This window comes from Crocodylus siamensis, chromosome 7 (assembly GCF_052110815.1).
Source record: "Crocodylus siamensis isolate JL-2025a chromosome 7, ASM5211081v1, whole genome shotgun sequence".
Classification (NCBI taxonomy): domain Eukaryota; kingdom Metazoa; phylum Chordata; order Crocodylia; family Crocodylidae; genus Crocodylus; species Crocodylus siamensis.
The window spans coordinates 2,994,529-3,015,878 of record NC_143401.1 but is presented as its reverse complement, the minus strand read 5'-3'; the positions used below and the strand labels follow the sequence as shown (position 1 = coordinate 3,015,878).

Here is a 21,350-nt window from a genome sequence, read left to right as displayed (position 1 = left end):
GGGAATGAGGCCCAAGTCTTCCCCATCCTATTCAGTGCCTTTCCTGTGAGATCATCCACCACCTCCATCCTCACGTTTATACCCTCATTTATTAATGCAGGTTCCATCTTCTGTAGCATCTACTCCTGAGGCCGCTGGAGTCTGTGTCAGGGCTGAGTGCCCACCCAACTCTCCTCCTGCCCAGAAGGATGCCTAGCCCACCAAGATCTTTCTCATTAGAATTTAAAAGCTATCAAGGGCCTGGCAGGTCTGATAAGAATATAAGTTTTCCCCAGAGGCCTCTGTGGTCCCGTGCTCCATTCCAGAACTGGCTTAATTTTGGCACTGCCTTATTTAGATGCTTATGTGAAGCACCTTGGGCTGCAAGGTGTGAAAGACAAGATCTCTACTGTGGCCTACAAATTAAAATGCCCAGGAAAGCTAGGAGTTGGGAAGGGAATAGCCCATAAAAGTACATTTTGAACAGCACTCAGAACATCCCCACTTTTCTAATAAACACCCAGGAACAAATATATCCATTTTGAGGTCAATGGAGTTTCATGAAGGTGACTCAATCCACACCTCGAAAGACTACTGCAGTCCCAGAGCCCAAACCCATATATACTGGGGCCATGATTTTGGTGACTTACCTGAGTCATGTCTTTTTCAGTATAGTCTGCTCAAAACTGAGCAAGTTTTCTTAATTCACAGCAACTTGGGCCCTTTCTAGATGTGTGTTGTCTCAGACCATCCCTCACAGCTATTCACATGGCAGGGAATCTAATTTGCATACATATTTTTTCCTTATATAAAAAAACAAGAGCAAGGACATCGTGTTGACACGTAGCCTCAATTACAGCCGGTCTAATCACAGAAGGATCTGCTTCCCTTGCACACGTTGCCAGACCCTGAGCTGTTTGGAAAATGCTGAGAAGGGACTTGGTGGAAGCAAGTTTTAAAAAGCAAGATCACTACTTGTTTTCAGAAGTCAGGTCAGCAAATCTGCTCAGGCCTGGGAGACGTCTCTCCGAAGGTTATCAGGTCCCTCTGTCAGACTCCGTACAAAAGCACATCTGCCTTCAGCATGCAGGGAGGCAAGCTCGGCTCAGTGCTCCTTGAAACAAGGCCAGGGAAACTTCTGGCTAGATGAGCTGCTCCCCTGCTGGGCCCCTCTGTGCAAGGGAAGCGCCTTGGTCGGCGCTGCTCAGCAGGGAAGGAGCCCATCCCTCTTCCACCCCTGCCAGCGGCTGAGCACTCTGGATCCCTAGTTTGGAAAATGTTTCTCAGCTATGACTTTCTTCCAATGGAAAATCCCAGACAACTGCACCCAGCCATGTATCCTCCCCACAGAAAAACGTGGGACAGATGTCAGAAGGCCGTACCCTAGTGTTCACCACCTCCTGCCCCCTCCCATGCCCTTGAGGGGCCTTCTCCCCCCCATTGACACACTGCATTCAAGCTCCTTATCCCTAGTTGCAGTTCCTCTAGGTCCTTCAATGCGTGATCTCACGATCAGCAACACCTCATAGAAATGTTAATCACAGAGTCGGGCTAGCAAACCTGCCAGCCCCCTGGCCTGATGGCTGCCAGCAGCGACAGGGGATTTGGGCGGGGGGTGGGGCACAGAAAGGAGCTGGGCCCAAAGCTGGGACAGAAACATCCCCTGGCAGGTCTGCCCAGCCCAGGCTGTGGCTGCCAGAGGGCGGCAGAGCAGGCCCAGAGCACCGCAGGAGGGAGAAACCCGAGGGGAGTCGATGCCACCGAGGCCTCCCACGTGCAGCCCACCCCACCACGTGGCCGCTTCCCGCCAGCTGGCTGTAGGGGAGCTAGGCCACGCCCCCTCGCCGGCTCTCAACCACGCAGGCGCTGCCTGCCTCCCCTGGCGCGGGGTGATGACGCGGACGGAAGGACACGTCACTCTGCGGGACTCACAGGCTGCGGCGGAGCGGAAGGTAACGGCGTGGCCGGGTCGGGTTGGGCGGGGCTGGGGTCCCACCCCCTCCTTCCCCGGGTCTCGGGGTCGTCTGCCCGCCCTTCTCCCCCGGGGGGACGGGGCCTGGCGGGCGGGTTTCGGGCTGTGCCTCCGTCTTCCTGTCTGTGAAATGGGCTCAGGCAGCAGGTTTCGTTGGTAAAGGGGCTGGGGCTTGCTGCTTCCTTGGCTGGGAGGGTTTCGGTTTCCTACGTGGGGAAGAGGAGGTCAGTCGGGATTTATTTGCTGCCTCTGGGAAGACCAGAGCCAGGGTGTCAGGGCATGGAGCCAGCAGGCAGGAAGGTGAACCTGGCCCCAGCTGAGGCGTGGAGCTGGCATGGGACTTGTAACGATGGAGTGGACACATCCTTGGAGGAAATGCGGGGCGGCAGTCCCTATCGAGCGCGGGGGTGAGAGGCACAGCCTCTGGACCCGCTTCCCCGGCCTCAAAAGCTGGAGGCCGCAAGTGGGAGTGGAGGAAAAAAATGCCGGTCAGGCCCTGTTCACGCTGCCCTGGGCAGGGCAGAGCTGGGGTCTGTCCCCGTCCGAGGCCGTTCTCACACGCTGTCTGCCGGTGAAGAGCCTGCGCTATCTCTTCCGCCAGTCCTGAATCTCTCGCAGGATCTGGGTGCAGCTTCCCAGTGGCTGAACCTCTGCTGTTCTCCCCACAGAAGCCATCTCCCGGCTGCTCTGCTCGTCCCTGGCTGAAGGTAAAATGTTCGCCGCCGCTGCTTGGGGGAAAGTCGGAGACTTGTCCATCATTTAGCAAAGTGCCGCATACACAATAAACGGGCTTCGCATTCAGTGAGCCCCGCTTCACTCTGTGCGAGTTAGCGCTCGTGGCACAAAGGCTTCACAGCCCTGGAGACTGGAGTCCCCCTCTCCTAGAAAGTGGAAGTGGCGCGGGCCTCAAAAGCAGCTGAGCCCATTTCACAAAATAGGCAGCTGCTAATACAGGTGAAAGGGGAGTTCAGTCTCTAGGGCTAGGTGGTACTTGCCTTCTCCATTGCCCAGTTACTGAAGAACGTGGTGGGAGCTTTTGTGCTGTGAACGTTTATTCTCTGGGCTTTGTACTGAGACTCGCCAGCTAGTTCTGTGCAGGTGATCACATAAGGCGATTACAACTTTTTGATCATTCCCAGCCAGTACCAGACCTGGCCTGTTAAATGGTATCTTAAGAACCCTGTAGCACACTTCTAAGCTTTCCAGCCCCTCTAGTTTTTAGACTGTAGTAGACCCACAGCTGCTCAACAGTCATATTATGCATTAGTTTGCACCGACTTGAGAAGCAGCAGCAGAGATGAGAAGAGTTCAGAAGGCAAAAGAAAGGTTAGGAGAAACTGGCTCAGAGTCTCTTAGAGTTCATTTAGTGATTTTTATGGATCTTGTTTAAGACATGCACAGCATTAATAAGTAATTCGAAACTAGGCATTTCTACCAGACAGCAACCAGAGTACACCCTATACCCACATGAGGCAGAGTCCATTATTATGAAATAATCTATGAAACACATGTCTGTATTTGCTGGCCTTATTTACTAAGCTTAGGGAGTTGAGCCAGGTAATGGAGTACAAAAATCCAAGTCCACCTCGGAATTCTTGCTTTTCAGCCTTGAACTCTGATTCTTACTGAATTGTGGGCCTGTAGGTGAACTGAAGTCAGTGGTTCTTTGAAACTTAGCCTTTGAAACCTAGGTAGGAAGTTCTTTTCCCTACCAGGCTGGCCACCTGTTAGAGGCTTTCAAGATTTTAGGGCTTGGAACATTTAAGACTGTGGGGTTTTTTTGGGGTTTTTTTAAAGATATAATGGCTGTTTGTTATTTATTTAGGTTATGAGTGTTTGATTATTATTTTTAGCTTGTAGTTTGATATGTTGTATATGCCCTATTTGGTCATGTATATAACTTCTGTATCTTAGCGTTAAGCTTGCTAGTAGTATTTTCTTAAATTTACTTCTTGGAGTACTTGATTTTTGTTTTTTGGGGGAATTTTTTTTTTGGGTGGAACAGGCTTCTTGGACTTTTCATGGTCACTAGATCACCTTTAGGGTAAATGGGTTGCATGTTCTTTTTCTACTTGTAGTTATTACAAGTAAAATCTCTCATCTGGCTAACTAAATCTCATTTTCACAAGGTGACTGCTGCTTCAGGTTCAGACAGAATCTTCTGTATACTTTGCCATTCTTCTCATTTCCATCTCAAAGAAAAAATCTGTCCCTAAGACCATGTCGTGGATCAGGGAAGGAGAGCTGATCCTTGTAGAGAGGTTTTTTGCCAATATCATAAAGGTAAGGGGCAAATCTTAGCACTGTTTACGGTAACCAAGAATCTGCAGGTTGGCTTCTCAGCACTAGAGAACAGAACAAACACTGATTGCTGTTGTGCAAAAATGTTCTGTACAAGAATACATGTTAACACTGACACTGAATATAGGTTTCAGGGATGGAAAACTCTCTTATCTTGAGTTTTGCAAAGTAAGCAGGGTAGTAGGTGATGCATGCTAATGGCAAGCTGGGACTCCAGGCTTCCAATGTTTTGCAGCTGTTTCTGATCAACAAACAGTGGGATTCTTGTTATCCTGTACTCCTTTATTTTCACTTCGCTGCTTTATTCTCATATCACAGGCATTTAGCAGCTAACGTCACTGGATCTAGACGTACATCATTTGATTACATAAAAATAGTTGTTCAAATGTCAGAAAGCACTCCTATCTAGTGGTTTAGGAAAGAACTGAAGAAGGAATGGAAAAGAAGAGGCCAATCTGAACATAATTCTGAAATGTCACCTTATTCTAAAACAAAATATAAGGATGCCAGGAAAAATCTGTGTGCTGTATGTTGTTGGTTTTGCGGTTTTTTAAAGTTAGTTTTGAAACCTATGCTGTTCTCTCTGTACCCCAGGAAGAGTTGCCTAGGCCTGGTGAAATTAAATGGAGAAAATACCAACCTTAAGGAAAGTTCTTATATATTTCTGTTTTAAATGTGTCGGGTCTATATAGCTTCCTGTAAACCTGAAATAGAAATTCTTATTGTGTCAGAAGCACAGAACTTTTAACAGTTTCTTTTTGCAAAGAGGTAATAATTCTAGTGTTGCTTTATATCCTAAATACATTTGGTTGTCTCTCAAGTAACAGGGTAAGGAAAAGCCAAAGTTAGCTCTTAGCAGATCCTCCTAATGCCTGAAGAAGAGTATTTGTGCCCGAAAGCTTGCAAAGAACTTCTTGCCAACTATTTAGTTGGTCTAATAAAAGAGATCACATCTGTCCAAAGAACCTTGCCTGCCTATGTCCTTAGACCAACACAGCTACATTCAACAACCGCCTTAGCTGCTAACACTGAGTGCGACTGCTGTAGTGTTTTCTATGGAACCTAAACTAATTTAATGAATATCTATCTATATCTCTGCCCTTCTGAATTTCTCTTGTTACCTTTCCTGCCTGCTGTGCTTTCCATCCTCCATCTCTTTGCCACAAATGCACACACTTCAGGGTGGAATCTGCCTAACGCATTTGCCTGGAAAGAGCTGACCCTGCCAGGAACAGGTAGTTTAAGTAAACTAGTTTAAGCTAAGAAATTGGTCGTTAGCTTTCTTTCTCCTTGCCATCTAGGCAGGTCCAATGCCCAGGCATATTGCTTTCATCATGGATGGCAATCGCCGTTATGCTCAGAAGTGCCACGTGCAGAGACAGCAGGGGCATTCACATGGCTTCGACAAACTAGCAGAGGTGAGGAGAACGTTCTGCGCTGGGTCAGAGAAGTTTGGACATTGAAGGCTGGGATAGAGTTTTCATCAGTGTATTCTCTCCAGGGGTGTCAGTAGGATGGTGAAGATTATCTCCTTAATTGGAGCAGGGTCTTGTACACAGACCTTGGGACTCTTGCGTTCCCTTCTCAGACCTACAGCTCTTTACTCTATGGCTTTGGAAAAGTTACTTAATTTTGTAGTTACTCGTCTGTAAAACCGAAATAACTCCTGCCTTGCTGATCATAAGGCGTCTGTTGTTTGTAAAGCAACTAAAAACTGTAATGAAATATGAAATATTATGTACCATCTCCTTTACTCTAGAAGCAGAGCTTTCCCAGGCTGAATAAGAGCTAGGTCTGTTCTGAGATTGAGGTTTGTGGTTTAGGGAGAGTAAACACGTCCAATCATGTGTTGAAACATGATGTTGCAGAATCAGACTGAGACTCATTGCCCGAAGACCTTATTGAGGCCAGGAACTTGGCCATATTCCAAAGAGGATTTGGTTGAATTGGGAATCCTTTTTTGGATGGGCATCTTTAACTCCTTGTTTCCACTTATTCTTAGCATGGTGATGACCCAAAGTGACATTAACGTGTGTAAGGAGATGCGGTTCTGTGGTGTCCCTGGTGCTTTGAGTAACTCCTCTTTCCCCTTGCAGACACTGCGATGGTGCTGGCATCTGGGTATCCGGGAGGTCACTGTCTATGCATTTAGCATTGAGAATTTTAAACGTACCAAGGAAGAGGTAGATGGACTGATGGAACTGGCAAGACAAAAATTCATTCGCCTGCTGGAAGAACGGTAAGATCCTCTCAAGCCTATAAGAGGGTATAAAAAAAAAAAAAAAAAAGTACTGGGCAATGGCAATGAAAGATGCTAAAGGATTGTGGCATTAAGTCAATAAAAGCAGCTGTAAATATCTCCAACAAAAGACAACCCTGATTCATTGTATATTTTCATAACCACAACAGAGGAGCATTTCAGTTGTCTGGTTTGTGCCAATTTACTTTCCTTTATGCATCATGGGCTAGAAAAGTCAAAGCTCTAGCTTTTGTAGCCAAAGCAGTTTGCCAGAACTGTACAGATGGGATTGGAGTAACTGGGGTGGAAATACCATCGCTTGCGATCTGGTGCATAGGGGAAGCGGGAGAAAGACTGAAATAACAGAAGGGTTGGTTAGGTTAAGGTACTCTGAAGATCTGCATTGCATTGATCTCTAGCCAGTGTTGTCATTCTTCACTCAAGCTCAGGCATAAGTTCCATTCAGAACTTCTGTAGTCACATTTGTTTCCCATCTGCATTTGACTTGTCTTCACTGACATTAATTTTTTCTCAGCTGGAGACTAGACTGCTATGTAGCTAGCCACTGCCAGTTCTGTTCTCCATGCTCTTAATTTTTTTTTCTTAATTAGTAAGATGGTGGGGAACTGTCAATTGTGTCTGCCTTGTTTGGGTTTTTTTTAATGTCATATGCTGTGTTTCAGAGCTAGATGAAAATGCCTTGTCCTTCAGCTAAGGTCCTTTTCTAGGTTATCTTTGGGACACTTACGGAATTGCTTCTGTTTAAGAAATAATACCAATTTGACAATTTCATTTCAGAGGTGCCTGGAGCATTAGAAACGATTGCAATCTGGCCATCTATAAGCAGCTGCAGCAAGTGGCAGCAAAGCCCGAAGTATACCTGATGTTAATTTGGCCTGTGACATCATGACATTCTTCCTCTTAATAGATGTTGCAAGTTTTGGGTGTAATTTGAAGGCAGTAGAGTTTCAGCCTGCCTCCCATTAAGACCCCTCCTGTTCTCCTTGCACTTAGGGACAGCTTGAAGAAGCACGGTGTGTGTATCCGAGTCATTGGGGACCTGCCGCTTCTGCCACTGGATCTTCAGGCATTGATGGCCAAGGCTGTGTTGGCAACCAAGAACTACAACAAGTGAGTTGTAAACAGCCTTAAGCAGTCCAGAGTTGCTAAAATACTGTATCCACCCCTGGCCTTTGGCAGCTGAGATTTCCCTGGACACAGCACACTGTTCCTATCTGCTTTTTCTCTCTGTTGCTTTCTCTCTGCTACCTGCAACTCATGGGCATGGCGACATAAGAGTTGTTGCTTTAAAATCGGAGTAGTTTCTGTCATCATTAGAACAGTGGTATAAAATAAGTTTCCTTCTTGGTTTTGCTTTTTCAGGTGTTTTGTGAATGTCTGCTTTGCATACACATCAAGACATGAGATCAGCAATGCAGTGAGAGAGATGGCCTGGGGTGTGGAACAAGGACTACTGGAGCCCAGGTGACTCATGTGCTTTCCTAATGAGCTTGGTCTGCCCACTTTCTCCTCATAGCTTCTGGCATTCCTGTGCAATCTCTCATGAGCAGGATGGTATAAGAGCTCTTGCTTTAAAATTTGCAGTAGTTTCTGTCCTCATTTAAACAGTGGTATGAATAAAAGTGGGGAAGCACAACTGCTTTTAAGCAAAAGATTTCAAGGTGAAACATCCTACACTTGTTAGCAAAGAACACAGAAGCAAGATCTGTTAAACAGTAGTCACTCCTATCCCTCCACCAGTGCTAAACACAAAGTTGGGTGGGGCACGATCTGCAATTTAAAACATGCTGGATGTGATTCTAAAACTGGTCCATGGAACACCCACAAGAGTTGTGCAGAGAACCAGTTGGTCATATGCTGGCTACCCAGCAATGTACTTTATAAAAACACAACCCAAATTGTATTAAACATTTTCTTAACATTGAGATGGACTTTTTTTCCCCCCCTGCCCTTTTCAATCCATTCTGTTAATACTACAGACCCTAATTGCTTTCAGAGGCTTCCCTAGCCTGTAGATGTGCCACCTATCATTCATGGGGTGCATCCTCCCTCTGTCACTCAGGTCTGCAGCTGTAGGGTGCTTGTGGATCCTTTTCTCACCTGGATTCTCAGGTGGTAGCAGTGGTTAGAAGCACCTTTCACTAACCCCCATCTGGTGGGAGGACTGCAACCCTTTATTTCAGATTTGGGTCTGGTCACCAGTATCCATGCTTTTCTAACCTCAAGGCTAGATTACTGCAGTGTGTTCCAGAGCTGGCCTCAATGACAGTCTGGAAGCTGCAGCTGGTGCAGAATGTAGGAGCCCACCTTTTGACAAGGATGGGTTGCTGGGACCTCATCACTTCAGAATCATCTGCTTTTCAAGTTTTCTTAGCAAAAACACATGGGAGGTTGTTCTCAGCCATCGCTCCTTAGCTTTGGATCTCCTTCCCCCTTGAGGACCACCAGGCCTAGAGTCTGGATGTCTTTCAGAAGCAGTATTAGCATGTGGGCAGGCCTTTAGCAGCTGGAGGTTAAGTCCCAGGGTATTGTCTGAGGAATTGTTTTATCTATTTTAGCTGTTTTTTATGACTGTTTTCTATTATAAGCTGTCCTGAGCCTTTTTGGGGGGACAGTGACTTAAAAATCAAACTGATAAATGACGAGTAGAGTTGTGAAGGAGACAGTCTTGCCATGTGGGTGCCCTCAAGTAGCTGAAACCTGTTTTAAATTTGTAACATCTGAGGCTTTACTTTGCTTGGCCAAGCTAAAAGTACACCCAACCAGGAACACTAAGGCAGTCCCCTATTTTATTGGTATATATGGCTCCATAAAACACTGGTTGTTACTCTTTAACCAAATACTTCTGTAAGTGCCATTTCAAAGTGACAGGAGGCCCACAGTGGCTTGATTTGGTACGTAGCTGACTGACTAGACTGAAGTGGTACAATAAGGGATAATTCTTTGCACATCTTATCCAGAATTGTCACTTTTTTTTACTTCCATTGGCCTTGAGTATGGTGCGCATACCATTCGCTAGTTCCAGAGGTTCACCAGCAACCAAATGTCCCTGTCATGATATGCCTTTTGCTGGCCCCAAGTGCCATGATAATGAGTTTGGCTTAGAGGCCTGAGTAGGAAATAAACCAGAGTGCCATGTCTGAATTGCATTTGTGTTTATGGCTTCCAATCTGCATTTGCAACAGGCTTCTCTGTAGCTAGCTGTGAAGTCAAACCACAAACGTACTGTGGAGATGGCTCCATCCAGGGTGGAGAAGGGAATTTCAAAGTGTGTGCCGCTGCTGTTTGCAGTATAAGTGGACATGTATAATATTTGTTGACACAATTCTGGACTATTTTATAGAGCACATAGGAGATGGTTTTAGGGCCAGAACAGCATTGGCTCTGCAGCTGATTGAATGGTGTCATCTCATCAACTTGTGATTAATGGAATGTGTTTTGTCTGTTTTAGTGATGTCTCAGAGTCATTGCTTGATAAGTGTCTCTACACGAGCAACTCCCCTGACCCAGACCTCCTGATTCGAACCTCTGGGGAAGTCCGGCTTAGTGACTTCTTGCTCTGGCAGGTAGGTAATAGCTTTGTCTTATGCAAGCGTAGAATATTTTCAGGCACAGTGAAGTTCTTTTGGGCCTTGTGACCTCCTTCAGAATACACTTGGAACTTGGTATATCTTGGTAATGTATTGGATGGGCTGTGGCTCCTGTGGTCCTTACTCTTGTAGTGTTTCCAGATTTCCTAACTTTCTTTCCCAAAATTGTGTCCAAGTGTGCAAATTATTGTTCTGAAAGCATTAAAATAGGAAAAAATGAACATAGTCTGCTTCTCAACCTGATGAAGCAGCCAGTTCACACTTTTTTTTTTTTCTTCCCTTGCTCGCATTCTCTCATTTATGTCATCAAAGGTTTTTTGTTTTTTTGTTGTTTTTTAAATGTTAGGTCCTGGTATTAATCAGTCAACAGCATTCCTTCAGTAACATCCAGGGTTCACATGTGACATCTATCAGCTAGGAATATTTTGGAGGAAAACTTTTTAAAGGGACATTATTCATCTTTTATGAAACTAGATCATACACAGTAAGTCTCATGAGGTTTAATCTGAAAAAGACCAGTTTCACATTTTTCTACTTACTAATATACTAGGGCAGTACTATAAAGTGTGGGCTGCAAACAGTGTAAAAGGATGTTGGAATCAAACTGCTTTCACTTACATTTGTTGTGTTTTCCTTCGGTCCAGATCATTTATAGTTTGTAAACATTGAAAGTCTCTGTTGTCAGCTGTGCAAACATGTTTGTAGCTCTTCTCTAATAAATTGTGACTTGCTACTGGATTACTCTCCTTTCCCTTTCCAAAGTTCTAGTTACTGCCCCAAAATATATTTCTGACAGGTACTTCTCTGCATGCAATTGTCATGTGTCTGCAGTAGTACAAGGAATTAGTTCAATCTCCTGCTTATGTTGGAGAATGGGGGAAATGGCCAAGAAATGGGCCAGACATTCTGGAGAAGCTACCAAGTTGGGCTGAGGGCTTGTGTATGTTATTATCAGCATCTGTACAGCTAGACAGCCCCAAAGCAGCAGTTATCCTGATGCTGGTGAAGCTTATTGTGCAGTGTCAGAAGGAAGTGTCTTTTAAAACATGCTTGTGTTGGTGCAACAAATGGAAATATTTGAATGCTTAGGATTTGACATAGAGGTTAAAATATTCAAAGAATTTATGGCCATTAGGGTGATCTGGAGAAATATGTCATCCATATTTTGCAGAAAACATGGCAGAGAGTTTAAACAACACTAGAGTCGATGACAAAATCAAGGTTTAACCTGAGCTCCTGGTTCCCAGGTCCATTATACTACCACTGTATTGGGACTTTCATATTCAATATACAAAATAAATGATGAATGGATAGCTAGGAATATCACAAAACATCTTGTGAAAAATGACGCTGGTGTAGAGTCCATCATATTTTCCAAATGCAGGCTTCAGGAGTCTGGTGCTGCTACAGGTTTTCCTGTGTAGCTGTTATCTTAGAATAGTCCAGAGACAAACTAGATAACATTGAGTCTAGCCCTACCTGTGTGTCTTGGTAGCAATGGAGAATTCTTGAAATCTCAAAACTGGAAACAAAATTGTATTGACTCTGATTTCCCTGGCTATTTTGGTTTGAATTTAACTAGGGTCTAGTAAACCCCTGCTTGGGCAGGTCCAGCCTAGATTATGACTGCAGAGCCACATCTTGGTGTCTGTTTCTTCCCTAGGTTATTAAATTTTTGGTAATCTTGCTTTCTGCAGGCAACCCATTCATGCCTGGCATTTCAGCCAGTATTGTGGCCAGAATATACCTTCTGGAGCTTGTTTGAGGCTATCCTTCAGTTCCAAATGAACTACAGTGCCTTAAAGGTAAGTGCGCTAGAGAGAGAAAGTCATATAGACAACATATGTTGTCTATACAACTGCCCAGTAACATGCTAGAAGCCAGTTGTGCATGGCTTATTTTAATGTTCCCAACCATACTTTATAATTGTGTTTGCATAAACCAGTGTTGCATCTAGTAGGAGATCCTGTTTCAATGATTGATCATACTGGAAGTGTCATAGTAGGGCAGGTAAAGTACTCCATGCCAGTAGCCCTTTGGTGGTCATGTCAGTTTTGGCAGAATGTTTTGCAAAACAGTGCCTAGCCAACATCATGACAACTGAGCGCATCTACACGTGCATTCATGCACTTGATTAATGCGCATTAAATCTAGTACCTCCATTGTGAGTACTAGGAAAATGTGCATTGGTCTGTCTTAATGCACATTTAAATAAAGAGCACTTTTTTTTAGTGATGCTTTAATGTGCATTAAAAAGCATACGTACTTACGCACAAAGTTGAAGTGATGCTGGTTTGGCTCAATTCAGTTCTATTTGTATGACAAAAGAATTAGTCTGGAGAGCTGAGGAACTGCCCCATTTAGGTCATTAGCATGTTCAATCTGAAGTGCAGTAAGATCTTCAAATGCAGTTTGGTAAAAAGATCAGCAACTGAATTGTTAACAAAAGTGTTCCTCAACTTTGGGATTTTAGACAGAACTTGACTGTTCCATCTTCTTCCATAATAATTAGAAAGTGAAAAGTCTCTGTAATGCCTTGATAGAATTTGAGTTGAGATAAGATTTGATGATGGAAAATGCATAAGTAACTAAAACAGAACTTCCTAATCCCTGAGTTGGTGTGATAGTATTTGATTACAATGTTTCTTAGTCTAGCTAAAATGTCACCTGCTTGTAATTAACCCTGTCATCATGGTTTTAATCATATATTTCCAGTTTTTTCTTGGAGCATTTTTATCCAGGCCCTTTTCAGTTACTTGGAATGCTAAAAAATATGGCAAGTAGATCCATGTCAACTGGTTGTCTTCCTGCCTTCAGGTGTGGGGGGGAGGGGGATTTCCCACAGTGTTAATAGCTGTCAAGTATGGATTAGTAAAACAGTGAAATTTGCCTGCTGCTTGAAGCTAGTGGTTAACACCTTAATTTGTTAGACCTGGGCATATTAAGACTAAGGTATTGTGCAGCAATTAGAAGTCAGCAAGGGAGTTTCTACTGAAGTGTGTTAGATTCTGTCCAAAGCCTGTGTGGATTTCTCCTTGGATTTACTTGATTTGTGTTCTTATATGTTGTTAATAAATATTGTCTTTGCCAGGAAAAGATCCCTAGTTAAAATCAACTACTGCATCTGCATCAAGCTTTGCAAGAACTCCACCTTTCCCAGTTGATAGCACTGTCACTTGTTCTAATTTCCATTGTCTTTGCTATTGCCTTAATAACCAAGGTTATTTAACAGTTGCTCTTAATCTTGGGTTAATGTCCTGTACTGTTATGTAAAACTAATTCAGTTTTCAAGGCCAGCTTTCTCTACACAAGGCATCCCGGGTTGCACATACAGCTGCGTGCGAAGACAAGTCAGGCATGGGAACACATTATAAAGGAACTACTGATCTTAGGAAGGAGCTGAATTTGTGGAGTCCCTTACCACAGAAAGTGTCCAGATGCTTTGCAGAGATGCAGGCTTGCCAGTGGGGATCTGGGTTAAGGCAAGCCACCAAACACTATTACAAGGCAGGAGTTATATATTGGGGTCTAGTCAGAAGTCTACTTTGGCAAGAAGGTTTCTGCATTTTAGAGGGCTATAATTGGAGACTGTGGAAGCATGGAGGAGCTGGTGGAATTGAAGATTTTACAGCTAGCAGAAGGGGGATGTATATTCAGGGCACTTTTTTTTTCTTTATATGTGTTCTTCTTTTCTCTCTCCTTTCCCCTCTGCCTCTGCTAGGACCCAGCTGCGTTATTTTGTCACTTGCTCTTCCAGCATCGTAGAGCCTGGGGTGGTCTAATCCTAGATGGTGAAGCATGAGGCTTTAGAGTACCCCATTCATTGCACTATGAATCATAGGGCTGGAAGGGACCCCAAAGGATCATCGGGTCTTTCCTGCTCACACCAGGGGCTGGACATCTGGGGTCAGACAACCCCAGCCAGCTGTTCATCCAGTCTTCTCTTGAAGACTTCTAAGGTAGATGATTGCACCACCTCTGAAGGGAGCTTGTTCTGTAGTCTGGACACCCTAGTTGTAAAGAAGTTTTTCCTAATGTTCAGCCTGAAACTATCTTCCAGGAGTGTGTGGCCATTGTTTCTAGTTTTCACCCAGGGTGCCCTGATGTACACTTCTGATATAGCTGTAAGCTGCAATCAGGTCCCCTCTCAGCCTTCTTTTCTTTAGGCTGAAGAGCCTGAGATCCCTCAGCCTGTCCTCGTATGGCTTGCCATGCAAGTCCCTGATCATATGAGTGGCCCTTCTCTGGACCCTCTCGAGCTTTAGCACATTCTTGTTGAAGTGTGGCGCGCAGAACTGGACACAGTACTCCAGCTGCGGCTGCACCAATGTTGAGTAAAGTAGGAGAATTGCTTCTTTGGATTTACTGGAGATGTATCAATTGATGCGTGCCAGAGATTTATTGGCCCTAGTGGCTACTGTATGAGCCAGCTCATACTCATGCTGGGGTCTGTTGTTACCCCCACATCCCTTTCATTTGTAGTGCTGGTCAGGTTAGCAATGCCCAGCCTGTAGGTGTGCTGGGTGTTCTTCCTTCCCAGATTCCTTCCCAAAAGCACTTTGCATTTCTCTACGTTGAACCACATCTGGTTCTGTTCTGCCCAACATGCCAGCCTGTCTAGGTCTGCTTGTATCTGCGGATGTGTCTGCACAACCCCATGTCTTGGTGTCATCCACGAACTTGGCCAGTGGGCTTTTCACCCCCTCACTCAGGTCATTGATGAAGATATTGAATGTCACTGGGCCAGGTACCAGCCCCTGGGGTACGCCGCTGCCCATATCTCACCAGGACAACACCGATCCATTCATTTGGACTCTCGTGTCCTGCCCCACAACCATTTTTGCACCCACTTGATGATCCCACAGTTGAGCCCAATATCTTCCAGTTTTCTGATTTTAGTACCTTGTGGGATACCAGGTCAAAGGCTTTCTGGAAGTCGAGGTATATGATGTCATCTGGATGAGAGAAAAGCGGCTGACAAGTCACCTGATCATAGAAAGAATGAGGTTGGTCAGACAAGACCTGCCTGCAACGAAGCCATGCTGGCTGTCATTCAGTATCGTGCCTTCTGCAAGTTTGTCACATATAGCCTCTTCGACTGTTTTTAGGATTTTCCCTAGAACAGAAGCTAAGCTAATTGGCCTGTGGTTTCCTGGGTCTTCACACTTCTCCTCCTTGAAGATGGGCACAACATTGGCCCTCTTCCAGTCCTCTGAGATTTCTCCAGAGGCCCATGATTTTTTGAAAGACCTTTGCCAGGAGCCCTGCAATTATGTTGGCCAACTCTTGCAGAACTCTTAGGTGGAGTTAATCCAGTCCTGTTGATTTTTATATATAATTTTTTTTAATTGCCATAGAACTGGTGTATAATCAATGGTGGGAACGGTGTCAATCCCGCCCTGCTTGTTCTGCACTCTACCTGGCATGTTGTTCCCCTTGGTTTTGTGAAAGACCAAGGCAAAGTAGTAATTTAGGAGTTCTGTTTTTTCCTGAGTGGTAGTGACCAGGTATCTTGAGGCATTGAACAGTGGCCCCACACTTCCATTAGTTTTCCTTTTATTCCCTATGTAGCTAAAGAGGGACTTCTTGTTGTCCTTGATTCTTGTAGCTAGTTTTAGTTCAGTTTCTGCCTTAGCTTGCCTAATCTGTTTTCTACGAATGCGGGCTGTTGTCAAGTAGTCTTCCTTAGACCCTGTCCCAAGCTTCCATTGTTTGTATGACTCTTTTCCTTTTTCTGTAGGAGGGCTGCAACTTACCTGCTTAGCCAAGAGGGTTTTTTGACCCTTCTGCTACTTTTTCTCCATAAGAGAATGGATTTTCTCTGAGCCTTAAGGATTGCATCCTTAAGGAATGACCATCCTTCTCGTGTTCCCTTTACTTGTGGCTCTTGGTCTCTCAGGGCATTCTCTACTAGTGACCTGAGCTTATTAAAATTTGCATTTTTGAAGTCTAAGACTTCGAGCTTGGTACCTGTTTTGTCAGCCTTGCGATGGACCGTCAACATAATGATTTCATGGTCACTATCACCTAGGCTGCCCTCTATGTTTAAGTTGGTCACCAGGTCATCCCCTTTGGCCAGGACCAGGTCAAGAACTGCATTGCCTCTAGTTGGCCTGTGCACCACCCGAGTCAAAAAACCCTTATCGGTGCTGGTCAGGGAGGATCGTAATTGATCCGAGCTGGCCGAGCACTCCTCCCAGGAGATGTCTGGGTTAGGGTGACAACCATGTCCTGTGCATGCGCAGCCTCCGTTAGTTCATGGGCGAATGCTAAATCAAGTTCCTCCCCTTGGTTAGGTGGCCAGTAGTATGCAGCTACGGTCAGGTCTCTCTCACCACGCTTCCCCTGGAGCTTGACTGTATCATCCTGTCCAGGGACAGGAATCCTGTGCTGAGGTTTGGTTGTCTGTATATTTCAAGCCCACAGCATTCAGCCTGGGGAACCGTCTCTCAAGAGGATCACTCATTCATGCACATGAATGTTTCTGCTCACGCCACCAGCAGTGAGAGAGTTAACAGGCCTGGCATTTTGAACATATTCAGACTCATTGTAGTAAGTTGGTGGAAGTTCACACTTAGGGTTCTTTTTTCTGTCTTGATACTTGTTTTAAAAGGGTAGCAGGCTTGTGTTGGATGGGTTAGCATCTCAGCTGTAACAGTTAAAAATGCGTTCCTAAAAATACACTTGCTTTTTGTGGATAATGTCAAAGACCATTATAAACCCACCACCTCCATCAGTAGTTTTCAAGTGTTCAAAGGCTTCAGGACTGCAGACTATCAAATAGGTTCCTTGCTGCAGCACAGAATTACTATTCTACTGGAACATTTCCATTCTTAATAGTAAAGTGTGCTACTAGAATTTACTTTTCCATAGCCCATCAAGCTGAGTCTCTTAAACAGATATATTTTAGTTTCTGGTGAAGCAAACTGGCACAGCCACCTGGCCATTTGGTGACAATTCTCTGTAAATCATTGCTCTGAATCTTATAACACCACCTCTGCCCTACTGTGTGAATGGGCCACAAGGATTCTGAGATGGTTGAGATAAGAATCATGTGGACATATGTTTTGTAGCTTGAAATCTCTGTTTTAAGCCTGTGGGTTGGGTACCTGAGTTTCTACCACTGCTGGTCAGAGCTTTTTTGAATTTAACTGCTAGCCAATACTATCATCAGACCTGTGTCTTAGTGAGGGGTTCTGCAAAGATTCCCCAGCACGTTCATCTGCCAATCAATATTCTGCATAAAAGTACAGGAGATTCACACATGGCTTATTTGTAATTAATTTACAAATTGATGGCTAAGTGAGCAGAGGCTTATTTCTGCTGCAACCTGTGCTGTATGTATGTGCATCATGAGGATAGGGATGACCTAAAGGACTAGTAAAATGTTAACACTGCTGCTTTTCACTTCAGAAAGCCAGAGACTTGTACATGGAGGAAAAGACACGGCAGCAGCTGGAAAGGGACCAGGCTTATGTGACAAAGGAGCTGCAACAGGAAGGAGCTGCATCCCATGGAGATACTCGGCGCCGACAAATCCTCTTGCAGAAACACACTGCCCTGCGGGAAGAGAGGATCCAGGGCTTTCTGGAGGCTCTAGAACACAAAAAAATGGATGTCCTTAAAAGACTGTGTACAGTGACAGTGTCTGCATGATCTACATGTTGGGCAGACCTTGTGAGAGGGAACGGCAACAAGGTTAGCAGTAACCCATGTACCACCCAGAGGATGTGGTTCCACCATGGTCATGTAGGACTGTTTCAATATTTTACAACCCCAGTGGCACTCCCTAAAGTGCGGGAAGCAGAGTACTATGAAGTGTTCTTCCTCTCTAGATGCCACTGAGGAAGGTAGCATGTCTAGATGTCTTCCCTCCCTGCCACTAAAGATGGAGAAAGGAATACATGCCAGGCTATATTGTTTCTGCTGCCTAGCACTTTGCAGCTCTGGGCATTTTTTGTGATGAAGATGGCTAGACCTAATTTCCAACTCTGTTAGCCCCCATCATGAATTGGCTGAGGTAGAGCAGTTTTTTGGTTTGGTTCTTTTTTTTGTGAAACCTGCCCTGGGCCTTTGTGTCGGCTCCTAATGCCACTTTGCAATGGCAGATCTTTCTGTGAAACATCCATCTAGTTAGTAACAGTATAGATGAACAGCTCTCTAAATGAGATGTGCTATTCCTATTCTGGGTAGAGAACATAATTTACAATAGAAGAGGAACATGCCAAGTTATGGGAAAGATCATCCACAAGCCAGTTCCTTGTCTTTTTTTTCCCTTTATTTCCCCTCCTTGCATTTTTGCCAGTTCTTGATATACTCACTACCAGTTTCTGAAAAGCTGTAGCAAGATGTAGGTTGCCACAACCGTATTGCAAAGAGGAAAATAAGCAGCACCTTGATTCACATTCTTGTTCCACCATCCTCTCAGCAGTGCCTAAGCAAGCAAGGGTTCATCTTGGGCACAATGCTGTTTTTGGAGGAGGTTGGGAATAAGGGTCGGGGAGGGGAGGGCAAGACTGGCTAGGAATCTGATCTGTAACAAAAGAAAATTGTTGCGGAGAGAATGTCTCTAAAGCCAGAGAGATGCTTATCATACACTAAATCATTTAAAAATATTTCCATTCAGCTCCTGAGAGCAAACACAGCCTCAGGTCACGATGCTTTTGGTTCAAAAGAGCAGTTCCCAAAACCACCTCAGTTTAGAGGTGATGTACTAAATTTCAGCAGAGATGTTTTGGGTGGCTGAGAAGTAGTTTTTGATAAGGGCTAGATAGACTCTGTTTGATACTATATTACCTGTTTTTTTTGTCTCCTCTGGCAGGGAGATGCATGAGCTTACCTCCTGGTTTTTTTCCATCTCTAATTTCTGTGCTTTTCTATGGACAAAATCAACTTGAAAATGTCTCCACAGTTTTTCTGAGGCACACTCAAATTCACCAGCTCTTGCTGTTTTTAAAGTGTTCCTTTTTACCTCCAAATGAAAACTAGAAAATGCAGATTTTAAAAGTCTTAAGTGCTGCAAACTCAGCACATTGAATATGATTGTGAAAAGGATAATTAAGTTGTCAAACCATGAATAAAGCATTTTCATACCAAACATTTTTAAAATAAGCCCAAGATTTAAAATATATGGAGCTCTTCTCTGCGGCTTAATGAAGATGACATCGAGATCTAACAAATGCCATTCTTTAACCTGTGTGTGACTCCCCACTTTATTCCTGTCAAATGGAAAGGATTAGCAGATTTTTTTTTTTTTTTTAAATCTGAGTAATTTGTGGGTATCCCAAGACCATGTATGAATAAATTGCTTTCCAGTGCCGCAGCTTATGCAAGTAGCGAATGCTGTCCTTAAAGAATGTATGGTGAAATGAAAAGGTGGTGGAAGTTGTCACTTTTTATGCCCATATCTAACTGGATTTCATTTGTGGTTTGTTTGGGTTTTTTTCCCCTTTTTGTTTTAAGAATTCTTCTGTGGAAATAGTTCTTATTCTCAGGAAGGTATATTCTTTTGGACTCTTTTGGGGCATGTAGAGTCATAGCACTGAATTTACGGAAGCTGAAGTTGGGGAGAGGGGGAGGAGAGAGGAAGAAAGAGAATGAGTGTGTTCTATGTAATAACATATCTTTTGGCGAAATAAATTATATTTTCAGGTTTATGGTGGAAAGCTGGACAGTCACAGACAGTAGACATATGACTTCTTAAGGTAAGGAAGAGACTGGAAATAGGAAGATATTACATGCAAAGACTGTAAGTATTGTCTTTTAGGAAGTGCCTTTCCAATGAAGGTTTGAAAATGAAGCTGCAAGTCTTTTGCAAGAGTGCAACTTACCTAACTTCACAGTAGTATAGAAACCATGAAGAAAGATGCTGGATACACTAACTGGAATGGTGTGTTGTGTAGTTGAGAAGCCCTGCTGTGACCTGTAAAGCTTTGTACAAAACCTAGTTGTCTTGACGAGAACGTTCTGCTAAGACTCGGAGGAATGAATCTGTATACCTAAAACCTGGACACGCAAGTGTAGCAAACCTGCTCAGTGACTCTGTCTCTTTCTCAGCGTGGAAGGCAGCAGACTTTACAAGTCGTTTAGAACAATAATGGTCACTGGCTCTCAAAACCCCTTAGGTTGTTTTTAATAGTTTTAATAGTTTATCTATTTTTTCCACACATCTTTTCTGGGTTTTAAACGCTAGACAGTGACCTCCCTCACTTGGCTCAAAAACATACATTTCTTTTCTATCAATTGTGTGCGTGCATTCTGGCGTGCGTGCGTGCATGTGTGTGTGTGCGCGCGCGCAAGTGTATATCCTACCTGTGTGTATGTAAAGAAATCACTTTCCAGTGTTGCCGCTTATATAAGTAGTGAATACTGTCCTTAAAGAGTGCATGGTGAAAGGAAAAGTTGGTGGAAGTTGTCACTTTTTATGCCCATATCCATACAGATATAGATAAAATTCTTTGCGCGCATGTGCGTGTATGTGTGGTACTATACAGAAATAGTATAAAACAACAATTTTGTGTGTATGCGTATATATGTATATGCACACGCTATTGTGTGTGTATATATGATTGATGGTATAAAACTCATGTGTGCATGTATTCTGACTGTATATCTGTTTACACATGCATGTGTAGATAATGATGCTTGTTTTGAAGTTCCCTAAGAAGCATCCGACCCATGTCTCGTACCCCGATACCACAAAGGGAGAAAACGGACAAGTCCATGGTGTTTTGGGCCCTTTCACCGGGATGTGGTGGTGTCACCCGCAGGGCCGCTTCCCCGCCTTCTGGTCACTGGCTGAGAGATTTCTCCTAAAACTGCTAAGCAGGCAGTTTTTGGGTTGGGGGGCTTTTTTTCTTTGAATGGGGTCACTGTCTAGCGTTTCTCCCTGGGCACAGCATCTCACTGCTTGGCCTGGATGCCTGGGCTGGTGCTACTCCACAGCCCACCCCCCCGCCCCCCGCTGGTCCTAGGGGCTGGTGCTGAAAGAACAGCTCCTCCCCCCCCCCGGGGCCCCTGCCGAGCTTGGGGGGCTCCTCTGCAGCGCCATCGCGTTTCTGCCAGGCTGCCCCCGCAACCCCGGGCGGGAAGGTGCACTGGGGCCTTGCAAAGGAGCAGGTAGGGCTCCATCCTCATGCCTAAAACTCGTGCACGGCACCCTTGGGGGGGGCAGGGAGGTGGATCCCACCCTCCTATGGGGTCCCGCTTGCACCCAGCTGCTTGCAGGGAGGGGAGGGGGGCAGTAGGG

At 44.6% G+C, this 21,350-nt stretch overlaps 1 protein-coding gene across 4 annotated transcripts; it reads left to right on the top strand.

Annotated features, from left to right (window-relative positions):
• The first annotated feature begins 1,875 nt into the window (after nucleotides 1-1,875).
• On the top strand, nucleotides 1,876-21,302 carry DHDDS (dehydrodolichyl diphosphate synthase subunit). Of its 4 annotated transcripts, none has more exons than XM_090058402.1 (10): nucleotides 1,876-1,931; nucleotides 2,620-2,658; nucleotides 4,081-4,234; nucleotides 5,554-5,670; nucleotides 6,349-6,491; nucleotides 7,506-7,622; nucleotides 7,875-7,976; nucleotides 9,964-10,078; nucleotides 11,800-11,907; nucleotides 17,516-17,972. In XM_090058402.1, exons 3-10 carry the CDS (start codon nucleotides 4,172-4,174, stop codon nucleotides 17,756-17,758), a joined length of 1,008 nt encoding a protein of 335 aa, XP_089914528.1. In that variant the 5' UTR covers nucleotides 1,876-1,931; nucleotides 2,620-2,658; nucleotides 4,081-4,171; the 3' UTR covers nucleotides 17,759-17,972. The 4 variants fall into 4 exon arrangements, with proteins under 4 accessions (XP_089914528.1, XP_089914529.1, XP_089914530.1 ...); XM_090058403.1 differs by lacking the exon at nucleotides 1,876-1,931 and adding an exon at nucleotides 2,053-2,107; XM_090058404.1 differs by lacking the exon at nucleotides 1,876-1,931 and adding an exon at nucleotides 19,754-21,302 and having other exon boundaries at nucleotides 2,130-2,658; nucleotides 17,516-17,800.
• The last annotated feature ends 48 nt before the right edge of the window (nucleotides 21,303-21,350 follow it).

Excerpts from the sequence above, each read along its gene's own strand:
- DHDDS (XM_090058404.1), top strand. The coding sequence starts at position 4,172 with ATGTCGTGGATCAGGGAAGGAGAGCTGATCCTTGTAGAGAGGTTTTTT. Across the intron at positions 7,977-9,963 it reads CAAGGACTACTGGAGCCCAG|TGATGTCTCAGAGTCATTGC; the intron begins GTGACTCATGTG and ends TGTCTGTTTTAG. Across the intron at positions 11,908-17,515 it reads TGAACTACAGTGCCTTAAAG|AAAGCCAGAGACTTGTACAT; the intron begins GTAAGTGCGCTA and ends TTTTCACTTCAG.